General features: G+C 42.7%; 1 protein-coding gene across 4 annotated transcripts in view; it reads left to right on the top strand.

Annotated features, from left to right (window-relative positions):
• kidins220a (kinase D-interacting substrate 220a) overlaps positions 1-26,508 on the top strand; it is a 46,229-nt gene that overhangs the window by 7,559 nt on the left and 12,162 nt on the right. For all 4 annotated transcript variants that reach the window (XM_083998427.1, XM_083998426.1, XM_083998424.1 and 1 more), the window contains exons 5-24: positions 104-202; positions 588-686; positions 929-1,027; positions 2,122-2,319; positions 2,470-2,568; positions 2,847-2,945; positions 3,215-3,313; positions 3,486-3,663; positions 3,803-3,967; positions 4,165-4,344; positions 4,815-4,980; positions 5,209-5,360; positions 5,887-5,987; positions 6,423-6,608; positions 6,807-6,947; positions 8,042-8,279; positions 8,469-8,560; positions 10,955-11,099; positions 11,630-11,792; positions 25,070-25,248. In XM_083998427.1, coding sequence (XP_083854553.1) covers positions 104-202; positions 588-686; positions 929-1,027; positions 2,122-2,319; positions 2,470-2,568; positions 2,847-2,945; positions 3,215-3,313; positions 3,486-3,663; positions 3,803-3,967; positions 4,165-4,344; positions 4,815-4,980; positions 5,209-5,360; positions 5,887-5,987; positions 6,423-6,608; positions 6,807-6,947; positions 8,042-8,279; positions 8,469-8,560; positions 10,955-11,099; positions 11,630-11,792; positions 25,070-25,248 — 2,878 coding nt within the window. The remainder of the gene's footprint in view (positions 1-103; positions 203-587; positions 687-928; positions 1,028-2,121; positions 2,320-2,469; positions 2,569-2,846; positions 2,946-3,214; positions 3,314-3,485; positions 3,664-3,802; positions 3,968-4,164; positions 4,345-4,814; positions 4,981-5,208; positions 5,361-5,886; positions 5,988-6,422; positions 6,609-6,806; positions 6,948-8,041; positions 8,280-8,468; positions 8,561-10,954; positions 11,100-11,629; positions 11,793-25,069; positions 25,249-26,508) is intronic.

Below are 26,508 nucleotides of genomic sequence, written 5' to 3'. Positions count from 1 at the left end.
AGAGGCATGAGCAAATCTCCCCTCCCCTCTCTTGTCCTTGTAACTTTTCTGTTCAACTTGACAATAATGTGTATGTGTGTGTGTGTGTGTGTGTTTCACTCAGGGGGGTTGGACTGCTGTCATGTGGGCATCTTACAAAGGTTGTACAGACGTTGCCCAGCTGCTCTTGGAGAAAGGGGCCAACCCCAACATCACTGGTCAGGTACTGAGACCGGATACATTATAATTTTCTACCATCAGCTGCATTGAAAGTTATAAAGAAAATATTTATATTTACAGAACATGACACATTTCAGTCTGTTGAGGAAGAAAATGTTTATATACCATTGTTTACTCCATGCAAATGTATTGCAGTGTTTTTAATTCACTTCCTATAAACTGACAAATATTTGTTGTAAATGTCAGTAACATAATTTTAAGGTAACAGTAACACAGTCTCTGCTGTTCACCTGCACTGTGTGACACCTGCCCCATCATTTGCTATTATAGTTAAGTGAGGTTGCAGAAAGTGTCAGTGTGACCGCAGGCCTGACACTGATCATTAGTCACTGTCAGTGTGACTTCACCCCTGTCCTCTCCCCCAACAGTACAGCGTCTACCCCATCATCTGGGCGGCAGGTCGCGGTCACGCCGAGATTGTCCATCTTCTGCTGCAATATGGTGCCAAGGTTAACTGCTCAGACAAGGTAACTACATACTGAAACATGTTCATCATTTACCTCTCCTTAATCACACAGAAGTTGTACTCATTGGTATGGGATTAAAAGATTCAAGTGCTTAGGCCTACACCCCCCCCCTCCAGGCCCCAAATCCTTCTCCTTTCTGCCTTTATTCATTAATGTTCCTCCAAAAAGTCCTCATGTCCCTGGACTAAATGATCTCCTGCCTCATGTCTCAAGCATACTATTTTATCTTCTTTTCTTTGCAGTATGGCACCACTCCTTTGATCTGGGCATCCAGGAAGGGCCACTATGAGTGTGTAATGCACCTTCTGGCAAATGGAGCTGATGTGGACCAGGAAGGAGCAGTAAGTGGATTGTTGTCGATTTCAACTGGATGCTTCCTAACTATTTGAGCAGCATTAACTTAGTCTTATTGGCCTTTTTACACACTACACAGCCTCTGTTGCTGTCTCTTGCCCCCTTTTTCATACAGCCTTATTCAAACTTGAATGCCTGTGTAAGAGAGAGAGAGGTGGCAGAGTGCAACACAACACTGATGTGTTACATGTCACGCCTCTGACTCCACCACCAGCATCTAAAATCACACACTTGGGATAGCATTGTGTCACATGCAAGTCATGATTATCATTTACATGATTATTAATAATGAACAAAAACAACATTGATAATTAGTGAAATAATGATGGTCATCAATAAACAAGATTATGATTCCTAAACATGAACTTTAAAGTTTGAAAAGCCTTTAAAAGTGTGAAGCCTTAAAATACAGTTCTTGAATGAAGATGCAGTTATTTGGCAGTTTTTTCCTGAACAGTGGTGATATTTGATTTGACAGTCTGAACAGGTACCTTACAGTAACAGCTGAGCAGGTCTAATTTAGTCTTGGGCCCACTGTTGGTGCCATCACACACAAAGCTGCCTGTTCTCATCCGTGTGGTTTTCACACAATCAAGATTTAATGTTGCCAAGCGCCACAAATGTGTCAGTGAACTACAATATTAAATAATTGATTGCACCTATGACGCAGCACATCTGTGCTCCTTCGAGTCATGTTGCATCTGTGCCGACACAAACTGAACGATGCGATAGTTTTATATGTGGCATCAATAATCAGATGGAACTGTAGCAGCTAATGTTGCAGAGCGAGTAATTCATATGTGATTAAGAGACTCTAGTGCCTGGATATAATATATGAATTATTGGGCTCGCTAAATGAGATGTCAGTAATAAGTTGTCATTAAGCCTGTAGTGTCTCCCAGAGCTGTTGAAATAAATTGTCAACATGCGGGAAACACGGTTTGTTGTGATCAGCCATAAATGATTGAACATCTGTCATTTAAACGTTTGAACACTAAACAAAATCTTTACATCCAGTCAAGTAATGACTGTGTGACTGAAAATCTGTAAATGACTCCTTTCTGTGCTTTTTTCCCCCCAGAATTCAATGACAGCTCTGATCGTGGGTGTGAAAGGCGGCTACACAGAAGTTGTCAAGGAGCTGCTGAAGAGGAACCCGAATGTCAACATGACGGACAAGGACGGCAACACAGCCCTGGCCATCGCTGCTAAGGACGGACACACTGAGATTGTACAGGATCTGCTGGATGCTGGCACCTATGTCAATATCCCAGACAGGGTGAGGCCTCACCACAGTACTACTGTAGCAGCTGCCGTTTGACACAAACAGGATGTTGTAAAGTGGTAGATTGGAAATATAATGTGAATGAAATGCAATTCATGTCTCTCTCATGTTTCCCCTCTGTGCCTCTTTCACCCTCTCGTTCAGAGTGGAGAGACAGTGCTGATTGGAGCAGTGAGAGGAGGTCATGTGGAGATAGTCCGAGCTTTGCTGAACAAATACGCTGATATTGACGTCAGGGGCCAGGTGGGAGTCCTCTCACACTATTATTGCTGGTTTATTGATGTTGAAAGCTAAGCAGGAGTTCCTCTTGTGTTTTGTGTGAAATGTCACACTGTTACTCAATACTGTTCATCGACCTCTATTGTTCTTTAGTAAAGTAAACCTTAGGTGAGAATTGCAAAGAAACCGATCTGTTAACAAGCACACAGTGTTACCACATTCATGTCTAAACATTGCACTTCTGGCAGTTTGTTTTTGCTAAGATAAATAAGCTAGTGTTTGCCTTGTCCTTCCTATGTCAGGATGGAAAGACTGCCCTCTTCTGGGCAGTGGAGAAAGGTAACGCCACCATGGTGAGAGACATCCTGCAGTGTAATCCTGACACCGAGAGCTGCACAAAGGTGAGGCACATTGGGATGAAAATGAGCAAAACACACTTACTGAAATTTCTTGTTTTTTACCTTCGAAGATCTTTATTTCTCACAATTTCTTATTTATTGTGCTGAAACTTTACATGAATACTGACCGACGATGCAGGCAGAAAAATAATAAAACATTACTTTTATTGTGTCGAATACTTGTAATTTTTTGTGTCAAATATACATAGCTTTTTATGTAAAAAATAGATTTTATGATGAACATGATGAAATATTGTGTGTTTGTGTTTTAGGAGGGAGAGACCCCACTTATCAAAGCCACTAAAATGAGAAACATAGAAGTAGTGGAGTTGCTGTTGGATAGAGGAGCCAAAGTATCAGCAGTGGACAAGGTATTGTTCAAAACACTCTTGCACATAACTCAACAAACTCACACTTGCAAACCTTCACAATATCAAAGCAAAATATTTCTACCGTTTCATTTTCAGAGGATTCTTAACAAAAAGTTACTTTTAATTTTTCAGTGGACAGAAAATGATCAGTTTGTTGTTTTTCTTCACACAGAAAGGAGACACACCCCTTCATATTGCCATCCGAGGGCGGAGCCGCAAGTTGGCTGAGCTGCTGCTGAGGAACCCCAAAGATGGCCGCCTGCTTTACCGCCCCAACAAGGCTGGAGAGACACCGTACAACATCGACTGTTCCCACCAGAAAAGCATCCTCACGCAGATATTTGGAGCCAGTATGACCCATAACTACATGTCATTTAGAAAAGCATGTGTGACAGAATGAGATAATTCAGGTTCAGAAATCAGAAAATGTTAAACCACTCTGCTTCACCTTCTTTCATCTTCTTCTCTTCTTTTTTCCCCCTCTCCCAGAGCACCTCTCCCCCTCGGAGTCAGATGGAGACATGTTGGGCTACGACCTGTATAGCAGCGCTTTAGCAGACATCCTGAGTGAGCCCACAATGCAGCCACCTATCTGTGTTGGATTGTATGCTCAGTGGGGCAGCGGCAAGTCTTTCCTTCTTAAAAAACTGGAGGGTAAGTACGCAAAAAAAAACAGAAGGAAGATGAAAGGGCAGTAGCTTTTTGCAATTTCTTCAACCCTTCTTTAATAGTTTAAATAAAAGGCTTTGTTTTCGTGTTACTTTACATTGGCTATTGTACTTTAATCTCCACTTGTACTTGATTGAAACATCTGACGTGATCTCTTCTTTGACCTCCTTTTCCTTCATTAGATGAGATGAAGACATTTGCAGGCCAGCAGATAGAGCCGCTGTTTCAGTTCTCATGGCTGGTGGTCTTCCTCACATTGCTACTCTGTGGCTCTGTGGCTGTGGTCCTGGGCTTCACTGTCGACCCCAAGCTTGCAATCGCTGTCTCCCTGAGCCTTCTCGCCCTGCTGTACATCTTCTTTGGTGAGAGGACAGGAGATGTACTGTAGCTATACAGAAGTTCTGCCAGAAATAATCACTATGAGGAAGGCCTGTTTTTATTAAAACAAAGAGGGAATCACGAATGGATTAAATAAAAATGTTTATATTTATTTTTATGCAAATCTGGTACAATTCAATATTGAGAATATACCAAACAAATGTTAGATATCTTATCTCAATTTTGGGTCTCTGTACCATACAGTCCCATTTGTACAAAGTAAAACATGAAACTGCTCACTAGAGGGTGCCATTATACAAGTAATATCAAACAGGATGAGCTTCTTGCACTCATGTTGATTTTTAAAAGAACCTGGTAATACAAAGACTAGATTATTAGGGTAATATTTATTATGATAATAATGAGAATAATAATGAAGTGGTATTATTTTGGGCTTGTTACCTAAAAAGCTTTTTACAACCACTCAGTTGACAACCCCTCGCTCTGTCTCCAGTGTTGGTGTACTTTGGAAGCCGCCGTGAGAGGGAAAGCTGGAACTGGGCCTGGGTCATCAGCACCCGTCTGGCCCGCCAGGTCGGCTACCTGGAGCTGCTACTCAAGTTGATGTTTGTCAACCCCCCTGAACTTCCTGAGCAGACAACACGTGCCCTGCCTGTCAGGTGACAACTCAACTTTTGAATTTATTTCTTAATGGATTTACTGATATTTGATACAGTATATCTGTCTCCAAGGACAAAATACATTTGGTCACATCTGTATTGGTTTGTTTTTAGAGGCACCTATTGGAGATCAACTGAAGTTTCGCTGTATTATACAATGACATTAAAGAGTCTGTTCTATTCGTTTAATTGGTAAATAATCCGCTTCCCTCTTAATTTGTTTTCTAGGTTCTTGTTCACGGATTACAATCGCCTGTCCAGTGTTGGAGGGGAAACCTCCATGGCTGAGATGATTGCCACGCTCTCTGATGCATGTGAGAGGGAGTTTGGCTTCATGGCTACCAGGCTCTTCAGGGTTTTCAAGAATGATGAGGTTCAAGGTGAGGTCACTAGCTTTGATTTTAGATGTCAGTCATGCAGTGGGCTTTTAGCCCATAGCACACACACAGTCACCACCTGTTATTGGCCTTAAAAAGAATCAGATCTTTACAATCACCATCTTATTACTTTTAACATTAAGTAGTGTAATATTTGATAGTGGTCTTTGGGGTGACATCAGTGTAATAAGTAGTTGTTGGGCAGTTTATTTGATAATGAAACCAAAATAGAAATTGAAGAGAAATGCATCCCTGTTTAATAGCACAATAAACCTGTTCACTTAATTAGTTTTTTACACTAGTATTTACTTGCATCAGTGGAAAATGAGATTTGGGGGAATGGGGCTCTTTTAAGCATAATGAAGTTTTTGTAAGTATAACCAGTGCTTGAAACTAACTGTTTATACAGCTTTTTCCTCATTAACCACATCCTGCATTACCAGATAATGGTAATTCCAGTCTGTGGTCGATAAAAAGGTTTTTCTAATGTTTTACCCTCAGTGCATCTACATTTCTTCTCAATCCACAGGTAAAAAGTGGAAGAAAACCTGCTGTGTTCCCTCCTTTGTGCTGTTTTCCTTGACGCTAGGCTGCCTGATCACCGGCATGGCCCTGCTGGCCATCTTTAAGGTGGGTTATATCAATGAACAGTATACTTTTTAACCAGTTGGTCACTTAAAGCAACTCAATACCTTTCTGGCATTTCATACAGCACTTAAAAAGAATTTGAATATCAACAACTCCACCTCCTTCCAAGTCCCACCCACCTCTTCTTCCTGCCTTACCTCCAACGTGCCCCTCTCTTCTGATTCTGATCCAGAGGCCTGGTTACTGTACAACCAATTACGAAAAAACGAATTAAATGATCAGTCAGACTTTTCTCAGAACCATATGAGAATGGAATAGTGATGCATTTCTATCCCTGGTGGATTTCTCTTACATTTTAGTGTGTCATCAGATTATTAATAGCATTTAAACTTAAACAAAGAAAAGTGTAAAATTCACAGAGAGGTAAGTGTTGCTTTAAATGCCCCAGTTAATAGTAGAAATTCCTTTATTTTCCAGGTGGACGGGAAGAACTTGACAGTCAATGCAGTGCTGATAGCTATGGCCAGCGTGGTGGGCCTGGCTTTACTGCTCAACTGTAGGACCTGGTGGCAAGTGGCCGACTCCGTCCTCAACTCCCAAAGGAAACGCCTGCACAGCGCTGCCAACAACTTGCACAAACTCAAGAGTGAAGGATTTATGAAGGTAGACTAATGCACTTCATTGGACCTAATCAAAAACGAATGAAAATCCTATGACATCCTGTTGTCATTGCTCAAGTGGCAATTCATTTGCTTATGAAGTTATGGAGTTGTAATTCCTAATCCAGTCAATTTCCTTTCTCACACAAACATTAAGTATCCAATCATCTTGAGTCATTGATTTTTTTTCCTCCAACTCCAGGTTCTGAAGAACGAGGTGGAGCTTATGTCAAAAATGGCTAAAACCATTGATGGCTTCACCCAGAACCAGACCCGAATGGCCGTCATCATCGATGGACTGGATGCCTGTGAACAGGACAAAGTTCTGCAAATGCTGGATACGGTGTGTGTGTGTGTGTGTGTGTGTGTGTGTGTGTGTGTGTGTGTGTGTGTGTGTGTGTGTGTGTGTGTGTGTGTGTGTGTGATTGCATGTGATTGTGTGTGTGGGGACAAGGATGATAAGTTTAGCTTTCTCTTGACTCATAACAAGATAAAAAGAATGGAGAATGGCATTTTCTCATATCAATAACCATGAAAACAGGCAGTTGTATAGCAGCTGCCACGTGGCCTTAACCTGCAGTGGATCTTTTCACCTGTGCACACAGAGCTCACACATCTCTGTTGCAGTGTAGCCACCCTGGTGTTCCCAGCTGCCTCAGCTCACCTCCAAGTTTAGATTCCTGCTCCCAGCTGCTGTAATAGAATTTCCTTTAGCCAAATGTTATTATTTGGTGAAGTAATCCCAGAGAAGATGGCAACCTCCTGTGTGCTAATGTAATCTTCTCATCTTTGCGAGCACCTCCCAGTCACTCTGAAACCATCTTCTGTTCAGAGATCAAACACACTCAGAAATCAATTTCGTAGGTTACACAAATGACAAAATCAAATCTATTTTTTCTTCAGTCTGTGTACTTTTCCTACCAGACGAGTCTATATTAAAGATGTAGACATCATGTGATGTTGCTCTAGCTGATGGTGCTGACAGCTGCTGCAGGGATGGAGGTCCTGTAGAGCCAGCCGGAGGGAGCTGGCTACTGGTTAACAAACCATGTATGCATTTAGCACAAAGCAAAGTCCTGTGACACGTAGACAGTGTCCCTTAGTTTTCTGAGTGGAATTCCCCAAAACCATGTGCTGCACACAGTCAGCTCTCACAGTATCACAGCTGACTTTTGACCCTAGTTGTCTTGTTGTTGATTGATTGGATTGTAAACCATCCATTTTGCTATTAAAGTCGTAGACACCCCACAGATGGTTCTTCTTCCTCCTAAAAACATTTTTACATGGCTGCACTGAAGTCAATATCTATTTATATACAAAGTAACAGCAGTGCAACAGGTTGGCAGCATAGTTAAAAAAACATATTTTATGACCTGTTAAAAAAGCACATGAAAAATGTCCTTAACACACTAACTTATGGTCCCTTTCTCATTCCAGGTGAGGGTACTCTTCTCCAAAGGCCCTTTCATCTCCATCTTTGCCAGCGATCCCCATATCATCATAAAAGCTATCAACCAAAACCTCAACAGTGTGCTGAGAGACTCCAACATCAATGGCCACGATTACATGAGGAACATCGTCCACCTGCCAGTGTTCCTCAACAGCAGAGGTCTCAGTACAGCCAAAAAGCTTTGTATGGCAGCCCCTGGCAATGGAGAGGCATTGCCTGTGGAAGGTAAAAATATATACAGCATATTCAAGAATATGATGTACATGTATATGGAGATCTGCAACTAGTTTTTGGTCATTGATGGACAGGTTCAGAGGTTGCATTTCTATTTGAATACACATCTATAGTATGGTCTTTGCTTATAAACACTGGTCATCTGCTTTTATGTTTGGCCCTTCCTCTCCCTCTCTCCAGGATGGCATGAAGAAATGGACAGGAAGATGTCTCAGACCAGCCTGGGCCAAGACCAGGCCAAGTTTGGCAGCAAGAATGCCCTCAACCGCAGGGTAATAGCAACTCAAGTGCAGTTTTGTTTTTGAATGAGCTGTGCAATGTTTTATTGAGGCCTGTAGCCTCACATGAAGGCTTCCTGACCCCACTGAGCTGTCTCACTTAAAAAGACAAGAATGAACCATGGCACATAAACAAAAGACACTGGGAGAGGAAATTCAAAGAGAGAGGCCCCTGCTGAGTTGGCAGTGGAAAAATAACATCAGTAAGAGACAGTAGGAGTAGGCTATATGTGACATATACTGTACATCCAACAGTAGAACTTCAGTACATCAAAATTAGATAACCCAAGATCAATATATCAAGCACTGCACACTCTAATTGTCACCCTAAATAAGTACAGCAACCAGCCTAACCTCATAATAAACAAGACAATAAAAGCAAATTGCAGAGAAGCTTGTGATACAAAAAAATGGAGACAGATGTTTTGTTCATACAAAATAAAATTAATTTGTTTTTGCACCATACTTATTCCCAAAGCGCTCATGTTCATCTGGAAATATCCTAAAGATGAAAATGAATGTTTGATGTCCTCACATTAATCAAACAAAATTAAAATGCAGTTAGTTCACAACAATTTCAGTTGGAAGACGCTGGGTGAGGGTGACAGATACCGCCTTAGAAACCCTCAGTGCTCTCTCTATTCAGCCTCCTTCCTGAAGGGGGGGTGTTGAGTACATGCGCAGCGTTGGCAGGCATCTCAGAGGCCAGAGGACAGAAGGAGACACACACAGACGAAAAGAGAGAGGTGCTCGGTGTGCGGCCAAGGTTCCTGGTGTAATTGATGTAATGGCTGTTTATCCTTCCTGCTGCGTTGCCACAGCCTAATGACAAGGCCTAGCAGCAGTGGGTCCCTGTGACAAAACACTGGCACCAGGTCTGCTGGCAGGAGGCTAAGTGACTCTGCTGCTGTCGCTGATGCTTTCCTCCCCCCTGTGAGACCTTCCTTCTACCCCCCTTTCTTCCTGCCCCCCTCTCTTGTTTGTTTGTTTGACATTTGTTTGTACCTCGGGTTTATCTAGTACCGTCAATTATTGGTGTTGGGCCTTTCATTATGGGGTGGCATGCTCTCTTTATTTGCCCTCTGCCACTTGCTAGCTCTTGGCAGGAGAGTCCTCTTTCTACAAGTGGATATTAAAATGAGGGCAGGAGGAGAAAATCAGTTAGTGGCTCTCCATTTTCATTTGGCTTCTTAAGTTTTGGATGACATTATGAGTATCTCGACCATCTTATTTCCATTGGTGGAATTATACAAACCCTCTTTATAAAGAAAACAATTGCTATCTGGAACCCAGCATTCAGTATTTCCACCTCCAAGTATAAGCATTTTGTAAATTGAACTTGTTTCAATAAGGAAGCAAATACATAAAAATGTAAACGGACCAGTGATCTGTAGAAGGACAGTGAAAATCAATACATATTGGACAGTCAGCCACACAGGGCTGTCTGTACGATAGACCTTTTCAGGCCTGACTGAGTGGTGGCCATATGTTTCATCTCTCTGAGAAAGAGGTCATGAGACTGGCGTTACGACTTCAAAGTCAACCAAAAGCCTCGCCTTGGCTCATGACCATGGCAGCTGTCTGATATCATCACAGATGTTCTCCGGTATATCTGTGTCAATAGCTCGCCTGTGTATCATGACTGTTCAGCTTCGGACAGTGCCTCTTTGATTTTTATTTGCAGTCCCAGAGAATATTATGTGTGGCTCATGAGGAGGTGATATGGAAGGGGCTCAGAGTGTGAGAAAAAATAGCTTGTGAGTGGTTGCTCTCACACCACCTCACTTACTTTAAGTGCAGACCTTTACTCAATATATCCCGATAAAAGAGAGCAAAATAGGCCATAGAAATGTAAACATGGTCCGTATGTAAATAGGATCCATTCATATATTCCTTGGCTAATTTAAATCTAAGTTTTTTACGATGAAATCCGAGGTCACATGTTGACCCTGAAATGCCTGTTCTCCTGTCTTGTGATGCACAGATTGCAGCAGTGACAATAGGAACGATTTAAAACTTCTTAAGGGTCAGGAGAAATGTTTTGGTGTTGTTTGACTGGTCATGTCTGTTTGTCACGAGGACTCTGTAGAGTATGTTTGTTAAATGTGTACCGTGTCTGTGATGGTTTTAAATCTGTGGCTTTAAGCCAGCTCCTGCTTTTCCTTTCTTGCTGTTATACTGCTTTTATTGAGACCATAACAAGATTTCTGTCATTGAATTATATAAAAAACCAATTAGGATTTGTTTCAAAATGTGGATTATTCTTGAGCATCACGCCAACATCGCTAAAGCAACAAGTGAAACATAGACACAGTGGATCCACACATGTTCCCAGTCTTATGCTAACTAGGATTTCTGTTTGTTGTTATGCACCCGCTGCCTGTCAAGGACACATACCGACGTCGCCAGATGCAGAGGACCATCACCAGACAGATGTCATTTGACCTCACCAAGCTGCTGGTGACTGAAGACTGGTTCAGTGACATCAGCCCGCAGACCATGAGGAGGCTGCTCAATATTGTTTCCATCACAGGTAAAGAATCAAGTGTTTCGCCTTAATTTAACCAGTCATTATTTAGCGGGTGGGATTGAACACTTGAACTTGCTTTTTAACTTCAGCTATTAAGCTGGAAAAGATTTAAGGAGGACAGAACCACAAAACAAAACTCATGATTGTATTTATTCCTAAACCAATAGGCTGCAGAAGCAGATCATTTGACCAAGCATTTTAATAAAGAGTACATTTTCCTAAGCTTAGGAATTTAAATGGAGAATAAATATTATTTGCCATGACAGGTTGTGAAACATGCCTCCATAGCTGATATGAATCATGATATCAAATATATTGTACATACACTTTATGAGGTCTTGCAACAACAATATCACAATGTTCAAACTGATACTAATCTAGTCCACAACTTTTTACTGATTATTAATTAACCATGACGATGTGGGCTGATCCATGAGCATGGGTCCTCAGATGTTTTTGTTCTCGGCTAGACTGCGACTAAGAGTAAACCAGTGACATTGAAGGCCATGAGTCCTCTGCATCATTGTTGACAGGCCGGCTGCTGCGAGCAAATCAGATCATCTTCAACTGGGATCGGCTGGCGTCGTGGATCAACCTGACAGAGGAGTGGCCTTACAGGACGTCATGGATCATCCTGTTCCTGGAAGAGACTGACGGGGTGTCTGACCAGGTCACTCTCAAGACCATCTATGAGAGGTACACACACACACACACACACACACACACACACACACACACACATACAGATAAACAGCTAAAATAACCCCCAGATAGATAAATATGTACTTGATTAATTATCTATGGAATAATTATTCATCCTTCAGCTCATAAGTAATAAAAATAACAATAGGTAATTATAAATGATAGATAAAACATTTTAAAATTTAGTCATCCCACTAATCTAAAAGATAGACAGGCTTTTTCAATACACATTTTCTTTTTCCCCTTCCTTCTCTTCTTGTTTTATTGTCTTTAATTCTCCCTCTTTCTTACTTGGGCCACAGCACAGGCTGAGACTGAGACTACTTTTAAAATAAGAGAACATCTAAATTATCTCAATGGAAACTTAGTCAGATGAATTCAGCCAAATGACTGAGCTTCTGTCAGTACAATAATAAAACCTCCATGGTGAGATCCACAGACCACAACACAATCTCAGTGTTGGTGTCAATAAAGGATTGTATTACTTGTTTTTCCATCTCTGAAATATGTAATATGTAAGTGAGATCTGAGTAACTTTGACCAACAGGTGGCAGTAGAGGATTTTCTTTTCCATGTGGACTATGTAAGTGCACAGTTACTGCCCGAGCTTATGAGTACCACACTAATTGGCAACTGACAGACAGATTTTGTAACTGATCATTATGCAGCAGGCAAATAATGACTGACTGAATTATAACCGTGATTTCTCTGGATTCAAGAAAGGACACATTTCTTAAAAACTGGACAAGAGAGAACTGATGGTCAGATGTCTTCATTTGAACACTGAAGGGAAAGCCTTGTCTGTCTGTTTCTCTCTCTGCGTGTATACAGTGTTCAGAGTGTTTATGTCTTTTGTATGTGTGTGGTCACGGGTACTTTTAGGCTCGCTCACCGCAGACAAGAGGAGGAGGAGGCCGAACACAGGCTGAATTGCTGGGTTTTGGTGCTGTTGTGTATCAGTGGCTGGCCTTTAAAGGTTGCACTCTGTCACAATACACTAGCGCCCACGACTCCTGCGGCAGGGAAGTGTCACAGACAGTTACTGTCAGCCAGCTAGACTCTGCAGACAGCCCTCCCCCATTTCTAAGGCAAACCACTGCCTCATTAGCTGTTTGGTTTTCAAAGGACAATAGGCTTTACCTTCTATTTTGTTATGTAGCAGCAAAGTGTTATGTGTGATGTGTATAGTTTGGAGAGAAGGGAATATCATGTTCGCTGCCTTTTGCAATTGTTAATTTGAGTGGAAAAAATTTGCTGACCACACTTCTGCCTTGTATATCTTTACCATATTTAAGTATGGTGGACACCCAGAAAATGTGTCCATACTTTTACCATAATTATTGTGGAAAATAAAAGTGGCAGATATAATTATACACTAGGCCTGAATTCAAGTAGCTTCACCGCAGCATGATATTGTGCTTACACTGCTCATTAGACTTAATATAGCCATCATCTTGCTTTTGACCAACGGTCCTGTCTTTCTTTATCTCTCTCCTCATTGGGTGTCTTTCCAAATGGCTGCTCTGTTTTCCACAGTGGCTGTCGGAGAAGCGGCCTTAATGATGATGACAGGAAGCCTCAAACAGGCTAAACACAACGCCTTGCCTAGAGGCCTTATCTCTTGCGCTAATCTTCCGCTGATAAGACTCTGGCCTCTGTCTGTGTATCTTTTTCTGTCTCTCTGCTTGCTCTTTTCTTCCTCTTTCTTATTATGATCTGAAGCTTTTTAGGTCGCTTTTTTCGCTTTGGATGAGTTATTCTGTCTTTTTCTCCAAGCTATAGATGGGCACTTGACTGGCTTCTGGGAACCTCGGGCCTCGTCTACCAACTGTCAGTTTGTCTGTCCGTTTGAAAGAGAAATAGCTACCCATGTTTGCTTTCCCTTTTCAGCAGTGTCTATGAATACAGCACATGTGCGCACAAATTTCACATATATATTTCAGGTGCAGGTCAGCTGACCATTTCCTGTATGTTCTAACAAGATAATAGCTGTTAATTCTATCACCACAAGATCTACATGGTTTAGCCCACATGCATGTCCTTTTGTGTTTTAGCACGCATATTTGTGTACGAGTCGTGTGTATGAGTGCTCAGCCATTTTTTCACAGCGGAACTGCACATCCCCTGAGCGTTACTAAGTGAATATATTAGTGGTGAAGTGAACGTGGGGGTGAGTCAGCCCCTTATAGGTCAACTGTCGCCCTGCATCTCAGTCACAAGGCTGCACGCTCTTCCTCTTCTCTCCTCTTTGTGAGGGTTTCTACAGCACAGTAGACTGAGCACAGAAAAACATTAGATTTTATAGACTACTATATGGATAGACTGTACAAATGCAGCGTATACAAGTGATGCTTTCTGTCTCCATCTCCATCAGTAGAAATAAGGCAAATGTTCGATCCTCGCCTGAGGTTCTTTCAAATTCAGCCAGAAGATGTTTTCAGTCAAGAGTGTATGCCCTACCTTGCCTGTCAAATGAAAATGAAATTACCAGACCACGTGGAAATATTGTGAATAACACAGTGCTTCTCAGTGTAGAAGGTGACAGCCATTCTCTGAGGCATGTACCTGAACTCCTGGAAGAGGGAGGAAAAAATAGAAACAGTCGCCCACCTCCCCTCATATCTCACACAAACACACATGCTTTCAAAACGGCTAAAAGCTGTTTTTAGCAACTTGCCTGGCAATAACAAGCGTCCATGAAGGGCTGCGAGGTGTCATTATAGGACACGGCGTGAAGAGAAATGTGTAGCACTAATTCCTGTAGCGGGATCGGGCCAGTACAGCCCTCCTAATCTGATGGAGAATGTGTAATCGGTTAATAACCTCAGCGATTTCTATCATTAATGGTAAGACCGGGAGCTGCCCAGACTAATGCAAGGTAGCAGGGGGAAAGCACTGTGCAACAAAGATGGCACTGTCTGTCGGAGATACTGGCGCAAAGAAATCAGGCTCACACTCACAGAGCATAGCTAAAATGTTCTGTTAGTTCAGCAGGGAAAACAAATTACAGCTCGAGCGGCTAGCCAGTGTCATAGCCAGAAATTATACAGAAAACAAAACAGGAAGTGTTTTGGACTGACCCTTATATTAATTAACCACCCCAAATCCATGTTTCAAAAGCTGTATTTTTTGGTTTTGATCACTGGTTAATTGAATTTGAACATTCAGCCTTGTGACTATCATTTTCGGCTATATCATTTCTTTCTCCCCAGTGTTGTCTCTCTCAGGAGTCTCGGTTGTTCTTTGTTTTAGCTGCCAATAGAGACTTAATGACTCCTGTTAACCTAACTCTCCTGCTTCATGGTTATTGCTTTAAAGCAGCCATTTCCAGAGACTGTTAATGGGGTATTGTATGTTTATTTCCTTGATTTTGTTTCAAGTCATTTCGTTTCATCAAAGCTCTTCTAGTGACTCAAAGCAAGTGAGCAAGTGCAACTTCGGGATCCTGTTCAAAGACACTCTTGTTGGACAATTGGCTGTTGTGACCTTTATTATGTTTTTCAATATCTATTCTCCTTCACTACCTTTACTCTGCAGTTTGATTCTCATTAGTTTTTTTTAATTGGTTGGTCGTCTTCCTAGGGGCCTGCATCTTTTAAATTCAGTAACAATGAAAGTTCCCTATTTAAATTGCAGATTCACCGTTCCAAGAGCACTGTCTGATTAGATTTTGTAGCACCTTATTGCACAAATGTATTTTTGTTTTCTTATGATCAGCATTTATAAGCTAGTTGAGAATTAACAACAATACATGCATATATTAATCTTGTAGTTTATATACACTCACTTTTATATGCACACTTTATATACACATAAATGTTTACAGGAGGTGCTCGTGTAAACGTAATGGCGCACCACTCGATAGGATCCAAGCCAATCATAGAAATCATTAACTCAGCAAAAACGAAAGACGTCACCTACTGTAACAAACTGACAATTAACAAAACTTGTCTTGCTTTGTGAGGTAGAGGAATTCATGTGAACAAAAGGAGTTCACTTTGTTAACAGAAAATAAAACAAGGCTGTGGAATTGAAGTTAAAGTAAAATGTAGAGCTGAAAGACAATTACAGGATATGGCGATCAGCACTAAGATGAATAATTTGCTGTGTCTCTTAATTTTCAAGCAGAAATTCGTGGCTCCGGATTTGATGTTTTTTGTTTTGGACCTTTGATTGGACTTCATAAGATATTTGAAGATATAAACATGCATTTTGGGAAATTATGGTAGTTAATGTCATTTGTTTTCTGAAGCTTTATAGACCAAAAATAATCAACAGATTCATCAACAATGACAATTTTTGTTAGTTGTAACCCCAACGGGCGTGTTTTACAAGACCTGCGAGAGAAAGCTCAGACAATCAGTCACATAGACTAAAGTAGAAGTGAATCCAAGATCAGGGGTCATAATCAGTCGGCTCCTTCATGTCTGGAAACACCTCCAGGAACTTCAAGGACGGGGAAATGGCTGTTCATGCGGTTCTGGGCATTCTGTAACACTGTCAATCAATGTCTGAAATGATGAGCATTTTTTTTAGTCAGTGATGATTAGTTTGGAAGTAAGGTAGTTCTGTGTTCGGTTGAGGGGTTAACATATTTGGACCTAATGATGTGTGAGGGCGGGTTTAGTCAGCCCCTCCGAGAGTTTATTCCTGGACGCCCAGATCCTGTTTTCAGCTCTTGAAAAAAAAAAAAAAAAAGTGTCACTGGTCCACCGAGCAGGTTCCTGCACTGCTCTGACATCTGGTGCCCTGTCTGTGCCAGGATGCCCCCGCCGCACTCAGGAGTGTGTTTCTGGCGCTGCACCTGAATCTTCTGTTCATTACACACACACACACACACACACACACACACACACACACATACACACACACACACACACACACACACACACACACACACACACACACACACACACACACACACACATACCAACTCCTGCATGCCATGCACTTATAGACACACATACACTCAGGGATTTGTGGGAAAACACACACAGGTTGTAAGTAAAACAAGCTTACGTACAAACAGCATTTGCCACTACAAGTGTTTGAGATTGAACATATGTATGCACACACCTCAAATCGCACGTAAAACTGGTGCATGGGGTACACACTTACACACACTTACACACACACACACACATTTTCGCACACACCCAGCTCTCACACCAGTGCAAGAACATATGTCACCCCCAACTCCTCTGAGAATCAGTGTAATTAATCAGACCCTGAGATGCAGGCTGCATTCAACAAACACGTATATATGCACACACACACATACACACACACACACAGCGCAGGAAGCGGAACACAGCAGAGAAATTGTTGTATGGTAAGGTAGTAGTGTTTTCAAGTGCTGTTGATTACAATTTAGCTGCGTTTGCCTGTATTTGCATGTAAATCAATTTCCAAGTGTTGTTGCACTTCATGCATTTGCTCTGGATGTCACAGTCTGTGAAGAATCACCTCGCTCCTTTCTTCCCTTCATTGTCTCTTCCTTTCTGTTTTGTTGGCCTGACCCCACATTCATCCACTAAACAATCTCCCTTTCTAGAGCCAAACACTTCTTGGATACTTCAAAACTTTTTTTTTTTTTTTTCCAGCGCTAATCGCACTCTGAATGAATATGTAGCCAGGCAATTCAGTCTTAATTAGAGAGACTCTTATCCCAAGTACTGAAACATTAAGATGACACTCTCTTCATTCAGGATTACTTTAATTGGCACAATTATTGTAATTTGGTTGCAATTATGTGCCGGGATAAAAGCGCGTTCCAAAGCTCATGCGGGTGATTCCCTTTATGTGGAATCCTTTAATAAGCTCTTAAATATCTGGCCGCAAAAAAAAAGGCGAGATCCTATTCTTCTCTTATGATAAATACTTTTGAACTTTTCCTGCCCTCAAATGAAAAGTCTTTATTCTTTGCCACGCTGCCTATTGTTCATGCGAATTCCCGTTGAATTTGTGACACTTTCTGTAATCTGTGCGCGCAGCAAATGCTCAAAAATAGTTTTTCTTTCTCTACGTCCTCTCAGGGATCCCATTGTCCCCGTGCTAAAATCCCTCCGGGAGGTTTTTCAGTGAAAGACAGAGTAAAAACTGGTAATTCGATCGCTCATTGCACTGCCATTTGCCAAGAGACCCCGAAAACGTGTGTGAATTTGTAAAGGCTGGTGTGAAGCCACCTATGTCTCAGTGGAGTTCTGGCTCAGTCACTGATATGACACGAGCATTGAGTCTACACACACACCCGTGTGCTGACAGACTGCCTGACTGACGAGTCGATGAATAACAGACAGAGTCAAATAAGAATGTATGGTAGGTGCGAGATAAAGATGGAAAAGGGAGAGGGGTGGAAAAAGATAAGAAGGGGCACAATGAGAGAGAAAAGAAAGTCCAATCTCAGGAGGTAAAATGAGGTAAAGGAATCATAATGTGTGAATACTGCAGAGGATCAGACCAGATACCAGCAGGATTACCGCTAGACGAATATGCCATTGGTGTATTCATGTCTCAGGTGTATTCATCGCCTTAGGTGATGCTGCTGCTCCAAGTGAGATAGTCCAGGTGGTGAACACATACAAATTCATGCACATGTCCCCCCCGGGTCCCACATGGCTGTGTACATTAGTGAAACTGGTCCTCTGTTGATTTCAGGTTGGTGTGTTGGTGTGTGTGTGTGTGTGGGTCCAGTCTGCATTGTCATTCCACCCCTCAGGTGTTTGGCGGTGGTGACTCAGCCATGAATCAGCCTCAGCTCCACCAACACTCAACCCCCACTGAGTTTCTCAAAATGTTCAACAAAAAAAACACACACACACACACACAAAAACATGGCAGCCACTGTGTACAGGTGACACAGGAGGGTGTGTGTGTCTGTATTTTTTTTGTGCGGCTACCACGTGAGGATGGAAAGAACGTAATGCAGCATTCTTTGTTAGAAAATCCTTAAAGCCCTTTTCATTTCTGCCTGTAAGCCGAGGTTGAAGGATTAGACTAATTGGTCTGAAACAAGAGAACCGCTGTGTTCCCTTCTTCTGTGGAAGCTGTAAAGAATCATTTCAAATGTAATAAAAGCCTCAGCTACACCTCTGACCGGCCTCTGCTCTTCGGTCTTGGAGGCGTTCCTCGGTGACGACAAGTTATTGATTAACATTCGAATGTGACACTGAGATGGGAGCGAAGAAGTGGAGGGCTGAGGCTCAGACACCTGACTGAGACTTTGGTATTTCTCCGGTGTTGAGCATTATCGCTGATCTCACTCCGGCTCCACAGCCTCTTTGTGCTGGAACCGCTGGAAGGTGGGGATATGGGTGGTGATTATAAATAGCAGTACGGGGTTGCAAGAGGGTCAGCTCTGACCTTTAAGTGGACAGTGAGATTCGCCACTCGGCTGCCACGGGCACACTTGATAGTTACACACACACACACATACATACACACATACACATAGACATCCGGCCCTTAACTGATGTTAACATCCAGGCCCTTGAAAAGCCAGTGGAGGTTAGGCCCTTTTAGGGTGTGTGTGTGTGCTTTGTGAATGTGTGTGAGTGGAAACCACGCTAAAATGGCAAAGAACGACTAGGTAAGCAAGCCCAAAGAATGTGATTTGAAGATTTGGATTATATTGGGAGGAATCACAAGTGTCCTTTTCTATCTTTGTTCCTAAAGCAGCTCTTGATTCGGCACGCGTGCTACCAGCCACAGCGTAGCTTAAGGATTTACTTATCAGATTTTTCTGCTGGGGTCTCTTCAGAAATGCGCTTCAGATCCTGAAGAAAGTTTTTAATAAGCCAAGAACTTTTACTCGCTGCCTTTTACTTTTAAACACATTGGAGTTGGGAAGCTTTTAGAAAAATCAGTTTTTGCAGTTCTGGATTTATTTCTCTCTCACTTTAGCCTTCTTACTCACCAATGCTCACACGCTCGATAATGTTTTGGTATCCCTCGCGCATCATATTTCTGATGCACGCATCCCACTCCGTGAAGTAAACCAGAGCTTTACTGGTTCAGCCTGAGAATCTTCAGCTTTATTTGTCAAATTCATTACTCCCTGTATGGATTTTAGTTCCATAACAAGACTTATTCCAGATGTATAATCCACTGCAGAAGAGCACATTTGTCTTCAGTTTTTAGCAGTCCACTCCACTTAACTCGGCATCACACAATCTATCAACTGGCCATTACAGCTATCAAACAACCACATGCGCTGATATGAACTTCGCGGTGCAATTAGTGTCATGATGAACGAACTCTGCCGTGACCCTGTGATGCTCCAAACTCTCCTCTTACGCATAAATCACCAAGCTGAGGTTTAGTGTTTAACTATTTGTCAAGAATGAGGCCTTAGTTACTCCAAGTGGAGGGTTCAGTTAAGGTTTTTGGGGTCTGGAACAAGGAGGCTCCGATTCGGCGCTACACATGAGTTTAATCAACATTTCAGGGAACCACTGAGTCCTGAGCCGGTCTCACCGAGAGGCTGCTCGCTCTGAAGCTGCTTGGTTTTTTATCAGCCTGGTGTGTTTCCCATTACCCTGCTTGTCTCTGTGGTTTGCTTTGAGATGCACAGGTCCAGCTTACTACACGAGAGTTTCAATTATTGGACTAAACTTTGCCACGAATGTATATGGAAAGCAGACGCTGCCACAAGTTGTCAGTTGGCACTGCCAAGACAAGGAAGCAAGAATGAGAGAATGCTTGAGACAGGGAGGAAAGCAGAGACACAGGGTGTCCACATTACTTGAAGCATTTGATTCAAATCAAGGAAATACCTCTGGATTTTAAGGAGACAAAGAACATGGCGTCATTTAAAGTGAAAACATATTTATGCTCTCCCCCTCTTCCTTTGGGGTGGTGGAGTTTTTGGCAGCTTCCACTGTAACAATAACCTCTCTCAGCATTGATGCTGGGAGTCCACGCGCCAGCATGCTGGTCTGTCCGCTTGTCCACTGTTTTCCCAGAGAGGGCCTCACTGGTTTCATCCACGCGCTTGGCAGACACTGTGCCAGCGGCTCTGACATGACTCTGACCAGGAGAGGAATGTGCCGGACCCGGGCCTGGTTAACTTCTTCACCCACACATTGTTGTGGTGGTCACACAGTGTCTCACACTGAAACTCTTGAGCTTCTTAAACACAATGTGCACAGGCGTTTGTCTGTTCTGCAGGCATATCTCTCTGTCTTTGGGCCCCTTTATGGAAATGTTTGGCAGTGAGACCACCTCTTTGTAGCATGCATGCGCATGTCATCTGTAAAAGCACAGAGGGCAGCTGTAAAGCAAAGTCAAGTGGCACATTCATAGTTTCAGTGCCCAAAGAGAGGACGGAAGGGATAGAGTGATGAATTCTGCTTCATTCCCGTCAGCTGCAGCGTGTGGGAGGTTGAGAGGAGAAGAAAGGCTATGCTCCAGTCAGCTTTGGGACCTATTAGCATTTGGATAAGCTCAGAAAGCTCTCAGTGGCCACACCACACAGAGAGTGGTTGGACCTAAGCGCCTGTGCTGCTGCAGCTATAAGCTGGGTCCTGTCAATGGACCCATTGTGCAGGAACGGCTGCTGGGATGCCTGCCGGCCTTTATCTCACTCGTCCTCGGTCTGCTTGAAAGTAGCAGGCCGGCTTCCTTGGCGCCCCGGCCTGTACATCCATCTTGTCATTTGGCAACTGATTGCTGATATGAATGGCTTTGTTCACTTTGTATCGTCCATTCATTGTGAGGGAGACTAAGTCTGAAGTGATTTCTGTCAATTGCTTAATGCCAAGGCCAACAACTCATCATTAGTTATCTGCACAGGATGTCATTTACAGTGGTTAAACCTCATTCACAAACTGCTGTTGGCATTTAAGGGGCACAGTTTGTTCTGAAGCTCGACATGATGTCCAGAATCACTCTAATGAATGATCAGCTGTCAGATTCATTTGTCTTCCAGTAACTCTGCCCCCTCTCTATAGTTTCCTTCTTCCTTCGTTTGCATTTCTACAAGTCTCCTCTTCAACCATCCATTGATTTGTGCCCTCCGATCTTTACCAAAGATCCTACAAGGCCAGTTGTGTTTGAAGTGTGAGCTCCATGTTGTGTCTGGCCCGCCTATCCAGCAGACATGTCTGACCAGTCAGCTGGGAACGACAGGAATGGACCTCTGACTCTCCACTCTCTCCTTTTTTCTTCCCATCTGTCTGGGTATAACTCCGTGATGGATGTCCTTGATTTGTTCTTCTCACCGGCCCCTGGTTGTCTTTGGAAGTCACAGTAGTCTGTACCACTGGTGCAACAGCGCGCCAGAGCAAACACGCTGGCCAGCCGAGTAGTGGGAAGTTGGAGCTAGTTTCTTTTTTTGGAGGGGTGGGGGTGGCATTGTTGTCGGATGGCACGTGTTCAGTGAAACATTTACAGGCTGAATTTGTCCAGCATCATTCAGTATGTGAAGAAGCCAAAAGTGATATCACTACAACTTAATAAATTTGACTTATATTACATTTTAGTTCATTTTTGGGGCCAATTGGACGCATCACTGAGCTGTGTTAGATAGTTCTATAAAAAGACGTAATATTCCTTAGAAAGTCTTGGGAGGGTTTTCTCTTTATAGCAAAAGGAAGTGCCCTGTGTATGAGTGTGTGTTTGTGCGTGTGAGTCACTGGCTCCTGTTGGTCTGTGTCTTCAGACCCACAAATAAACAGCAGTAAGCCAGCTGGAAATTGGGAAAAAGCACAGGCTTCTCCCAGTCTGTATACGGGTTAATACAGTTCATGGGAAAAGGAACCAAACACCCGCACACACACACACACTGAACGTGTATTTGCACATGCGCACAAACACACACTCCACCCTTCATCCATGCCTTTGAATCCCTGTCCACACTGCCCAGGTGTCTGCAGTGGACATTACACACACACACGCTGTTTTTTTGTCCATATTGTTTGAAATCAATTGCTGATACAGCTCGTGTGTGTGTGTGTGTGTGTGTGTGTATGCACGCAGGTAACATCTGTGTCTCCAGTGTCCTGCTCATCCTCCCTAGCAGAGGTCACATGAGCGGGGTTCATCTGTGTGCCAACATGGAGCTTCCTCGACCTTTTGGGTCTTGTTAAAGGTTCTAATGGAAGGAAACACTGAGAGGGCTTTGTGCACTGGAGCCCAGCTGTGCCTCTGCGTCCTCCCCTCTCACAGCCTATTCTCTCTTCTTTCAGTCAAAGTGTGTCTGTGCTGGCAAGTCGGATGGGGGCAGTGGGGTTTGGGTGACCCACCTGGGCTGGTCTGCTGAGACGTGAATGTCTGCAGGAGCGTCACACAGCACTTGGCATAGGTGTACGATCCCGAGCACAAATGCAAAAGTGTAGATTTAGTGTCATTGTAGACTGGACTTCTTTGCCACCTTAAGATTTACAGGTAACTGTTGTCGCTTTTCAGACTTGGCACATGTGAAAAATTAGCAGCTTTCCAGTGATATTCTGTTATAAAATTATAATAATCACACATTTGGGTTACAAATTTTCACATCTTAGCATTTACGACACCTCCCCCCTGTATTTCTTGCCAGACTCGTACATTTGGTGAGAGACATCCTCTTACCACAAGGTCACAGGTTCGAGCCCTGCAACAGCAGATGCGTCCATCACCAGCCATCTGTCCTGTCAAAATGTCCTTGAACAGAAGACTGGACCCCTACCTGTTCACTCCCTGTAAAGCAGTCTGGGCTGGAGAATCAGCTTTAAGCCTTAAATGGAAGAGATGTAGTGGACTGTTTGCTGCAAGTGTTGTTGTAAAGTCTTGTTTTCGTACTACAAACTTCACTGGATTGGGCAGACAGAGCTTCATCCAGTATGTTAACTGGAATAAGTTAGCTGGTAGTTTGGATTGTTAGCTAACAACAGTGAGCTGCGTTGAGTCTTCGCCAGATGCTGACCTCACCCTGACTTAGCTTAGCGTGCTGTAGCAATGGTACTAATCATCCAATCAAGTCACAGAAAGGCCTGCCTGTGTTCACTCTCAAAAACAGATCAGGCCCAGGGAAAAACCCAGCTCATCAGCCAGCGTTTCACAGCAGAGCATACCAGTACACAGACTGGGTGATGTATGGGGAGGAAAGGGGGCAGGGTTGATCCGAGAGGAGGGAAGGTTAAGCAGGATGTAGGGAGAGGGAAGCATCGACTGAGAAAATGATGAAGGGCTGGGATGAGAAATGGAGGCAGAGATGAGAAAGATGTCTGCTCCCCCGCTGGAGTCTCCTCATTCATCTGATAAGAGCGGCACATTCTGGTGATGAATGGTCAGTGCCATAAGTCACTCAGAGTTTCATATTTTCATGTCTGAATGATGGGATTAACGAGATGTACTGATTGCCCTGGGTTGTTGGTGTTTGCATCCCCGGTAGCCTTGGCCACATGTTAATGTTGTCCTTGATTAAACTGATATCCTTTTTAACCTTGGGCAACTGAAACTGAATTGAGATTTCCCACTTCTTAGTCTTAACATTTCAGTATTTGTAGCATCTCTGAACTGATACTGATACTGCTTAATTGATATTATGTGTCAGAGTTTGTACATTTTTTGAATGATTTTTCATAGTATTCCATCAAGTGAACACGGCACCATTCTTGATGTAATGCAAGACTGTTTTCTCTGTAGTATACGCAGGAAAAACTATATCGCACAATAACGGAACACAAACATGGTGTTTACTTAAAAGCCTGTGATAACAAACATCTTGTTAACTGTAGCAGCGCATCATGACGTGCTTCCGTCTGCTGCTTGCTAAATTACCCTGATTGTCATCTTCTCAGGTTTCCTCCTCTGCTGAGAAAAGATAACATCCCTCACTCTATCTGTCCTCGAACATCCCCCCTTTTCACTATCTCGCCTTCTCTAAATCCAGTTATCTCTCTGCTCTCATGATGATGATGACCGTTGCATATCTTTTCAATCTTAACAGAACTGCTTGCTATTTCCTCTTTTCTTTTTTCATCAGAATGTGCAGCTTTGTGTTTACAGCTACAAACGCGCCAGTCAGAACTTGGTGTAAACTGACATGTTGACATATTTGTGTCCTATGTGTTTAACACTTTTTTGAAGAGCTGTAGAATTGAGTTGTATGGTAACTTCTTTTCTTTATTTTTCTAATGTCCATTCTACTGAATTGGACATCCAAACAACAATACAGTCTCCAAATCATTACTGTTAATATTTATTTAAGTAGGTATCATTTTGAGTGGCGCTAAACAAACTATCACCCAATTAACTGTGATGTGTTACTTTTTTGTCTCCTTCCTTTGAAGAATCTCCAAGAACATTCCCACCACTAAAGATGTGGAGCCACTGCTGGAGATCGATGGAGACATTCGCAGCTTTGAGGTCTTCCTGTCCTCCAGGACGCCTGTTCTCGCTGCCCGAGACGTGGAGACGTTCCTGCCCTGCACAGTCAACCTGGACCCCAAACTCAGGGAGATCATAGCAGGTTCGTACACACTCACCACTGTGTCGGTGCTGATGCATGAAAAAGCAGCATGACATGTCTTTTAATGTGGTGTGTGGGACATAACGAGAACATCTCGTGACCTTCCACAGGACATGGAGTTGCTCAGTTGTCATGGAGCTTGTTTAATTGTTATCGCATGACAACAAAACAACAGCTGGACTGTCTCCATGACAACAATATCATGTGTGTTTAAAGCTAGTGACACACCAAATAGGTTTGATCTACTGTATTGTTCAGATGTTTTTATTTATTGTAAGAGAGCCAGAGCATAATAATAATAATAATTATAGCTGCTGCGCAGCGATGGGTCGGGTCCGGGCTACTTTTGGGCAAATTTAGGCAATTCTGAGCAACAAACAGGACAATAGGAAGACAAGACAGTTGTCCTTATAACTTCCAATTTGCATTAGTTGAGGATTGAACCCACAACCTTGGGAACCAAAGACCAATGTTTATCACACTGAGCTAATTGACAAGCAGCAGTTCAACAGTGGCTTCACAAATTGAGTAAGCCTTTCACTGTCGTGTAGGCAGATTTGAAACCACAGTAAAAAGAAAAATCAGTTTTTGAGGTAATGATATATATTTGTTAAACATCTACTGTGACTCTAAGATGTTAGGAGCCTTCGCACATGATCCAGTCCAAGCCATTTGGATTTTTTAATTTAGAAGCTTGCTGTGATGCCACCATTAGGACAATTGTCTTGTGTTTCGTGTTGAGGACAACTGACATTTTGATCTGTCATCATCATCATCACCCTTGCTGAGTCTCGAACCCACAGCCTCTGACACCAAGAACCAGCTCCTAACTCGCTGAGCTAATTATCCGGAAGTGAGACATGGTGTGTGTCTTCTCAAATAGACTCATGGAGTCAGTGTCCGGGCAGCTGTTGTAGAGGCAGATTTCAAAAATGGTCAAAAAGTCAGAAATTCTGTTATCTAAACAAAAATCTGTTAATACATAAATTGCATTTAGACAGCAAAACAGCTCGAGGACATCTGACATTTTGATCTGTCATCATCATCATCACCCTTGCTGGGTCTCGAACTCACAATCTCTGACACCAAGAACCAGCTCCTACATCCCTGAGCTAATTGGCTGGTAGTGAGACCTGCTGTGTAGCTTCATTTATCCACTCAGGGAGTCAATGCCCGGGCAGCTGTTGTGATGAAATGGTCAAAATTTCAGAAATTCAGTCATCTAAACAAAAATCTGATAATACATAAATTGCATCTTGA

Source organism: Trachurus trachurus, assembly GCF_905171665.1.
Source record: "Trachurus trachurus genome assembly, chromosome: 22".
NCBI lineage: Eukaryota > Metazoa > Chordata > Actinopteri > Carangiformes > Carangidae > Trachurus > Trachurus trachurus.
This window is presented reverse-complemented; position numbering and strand designations above follow the sequence as displayed.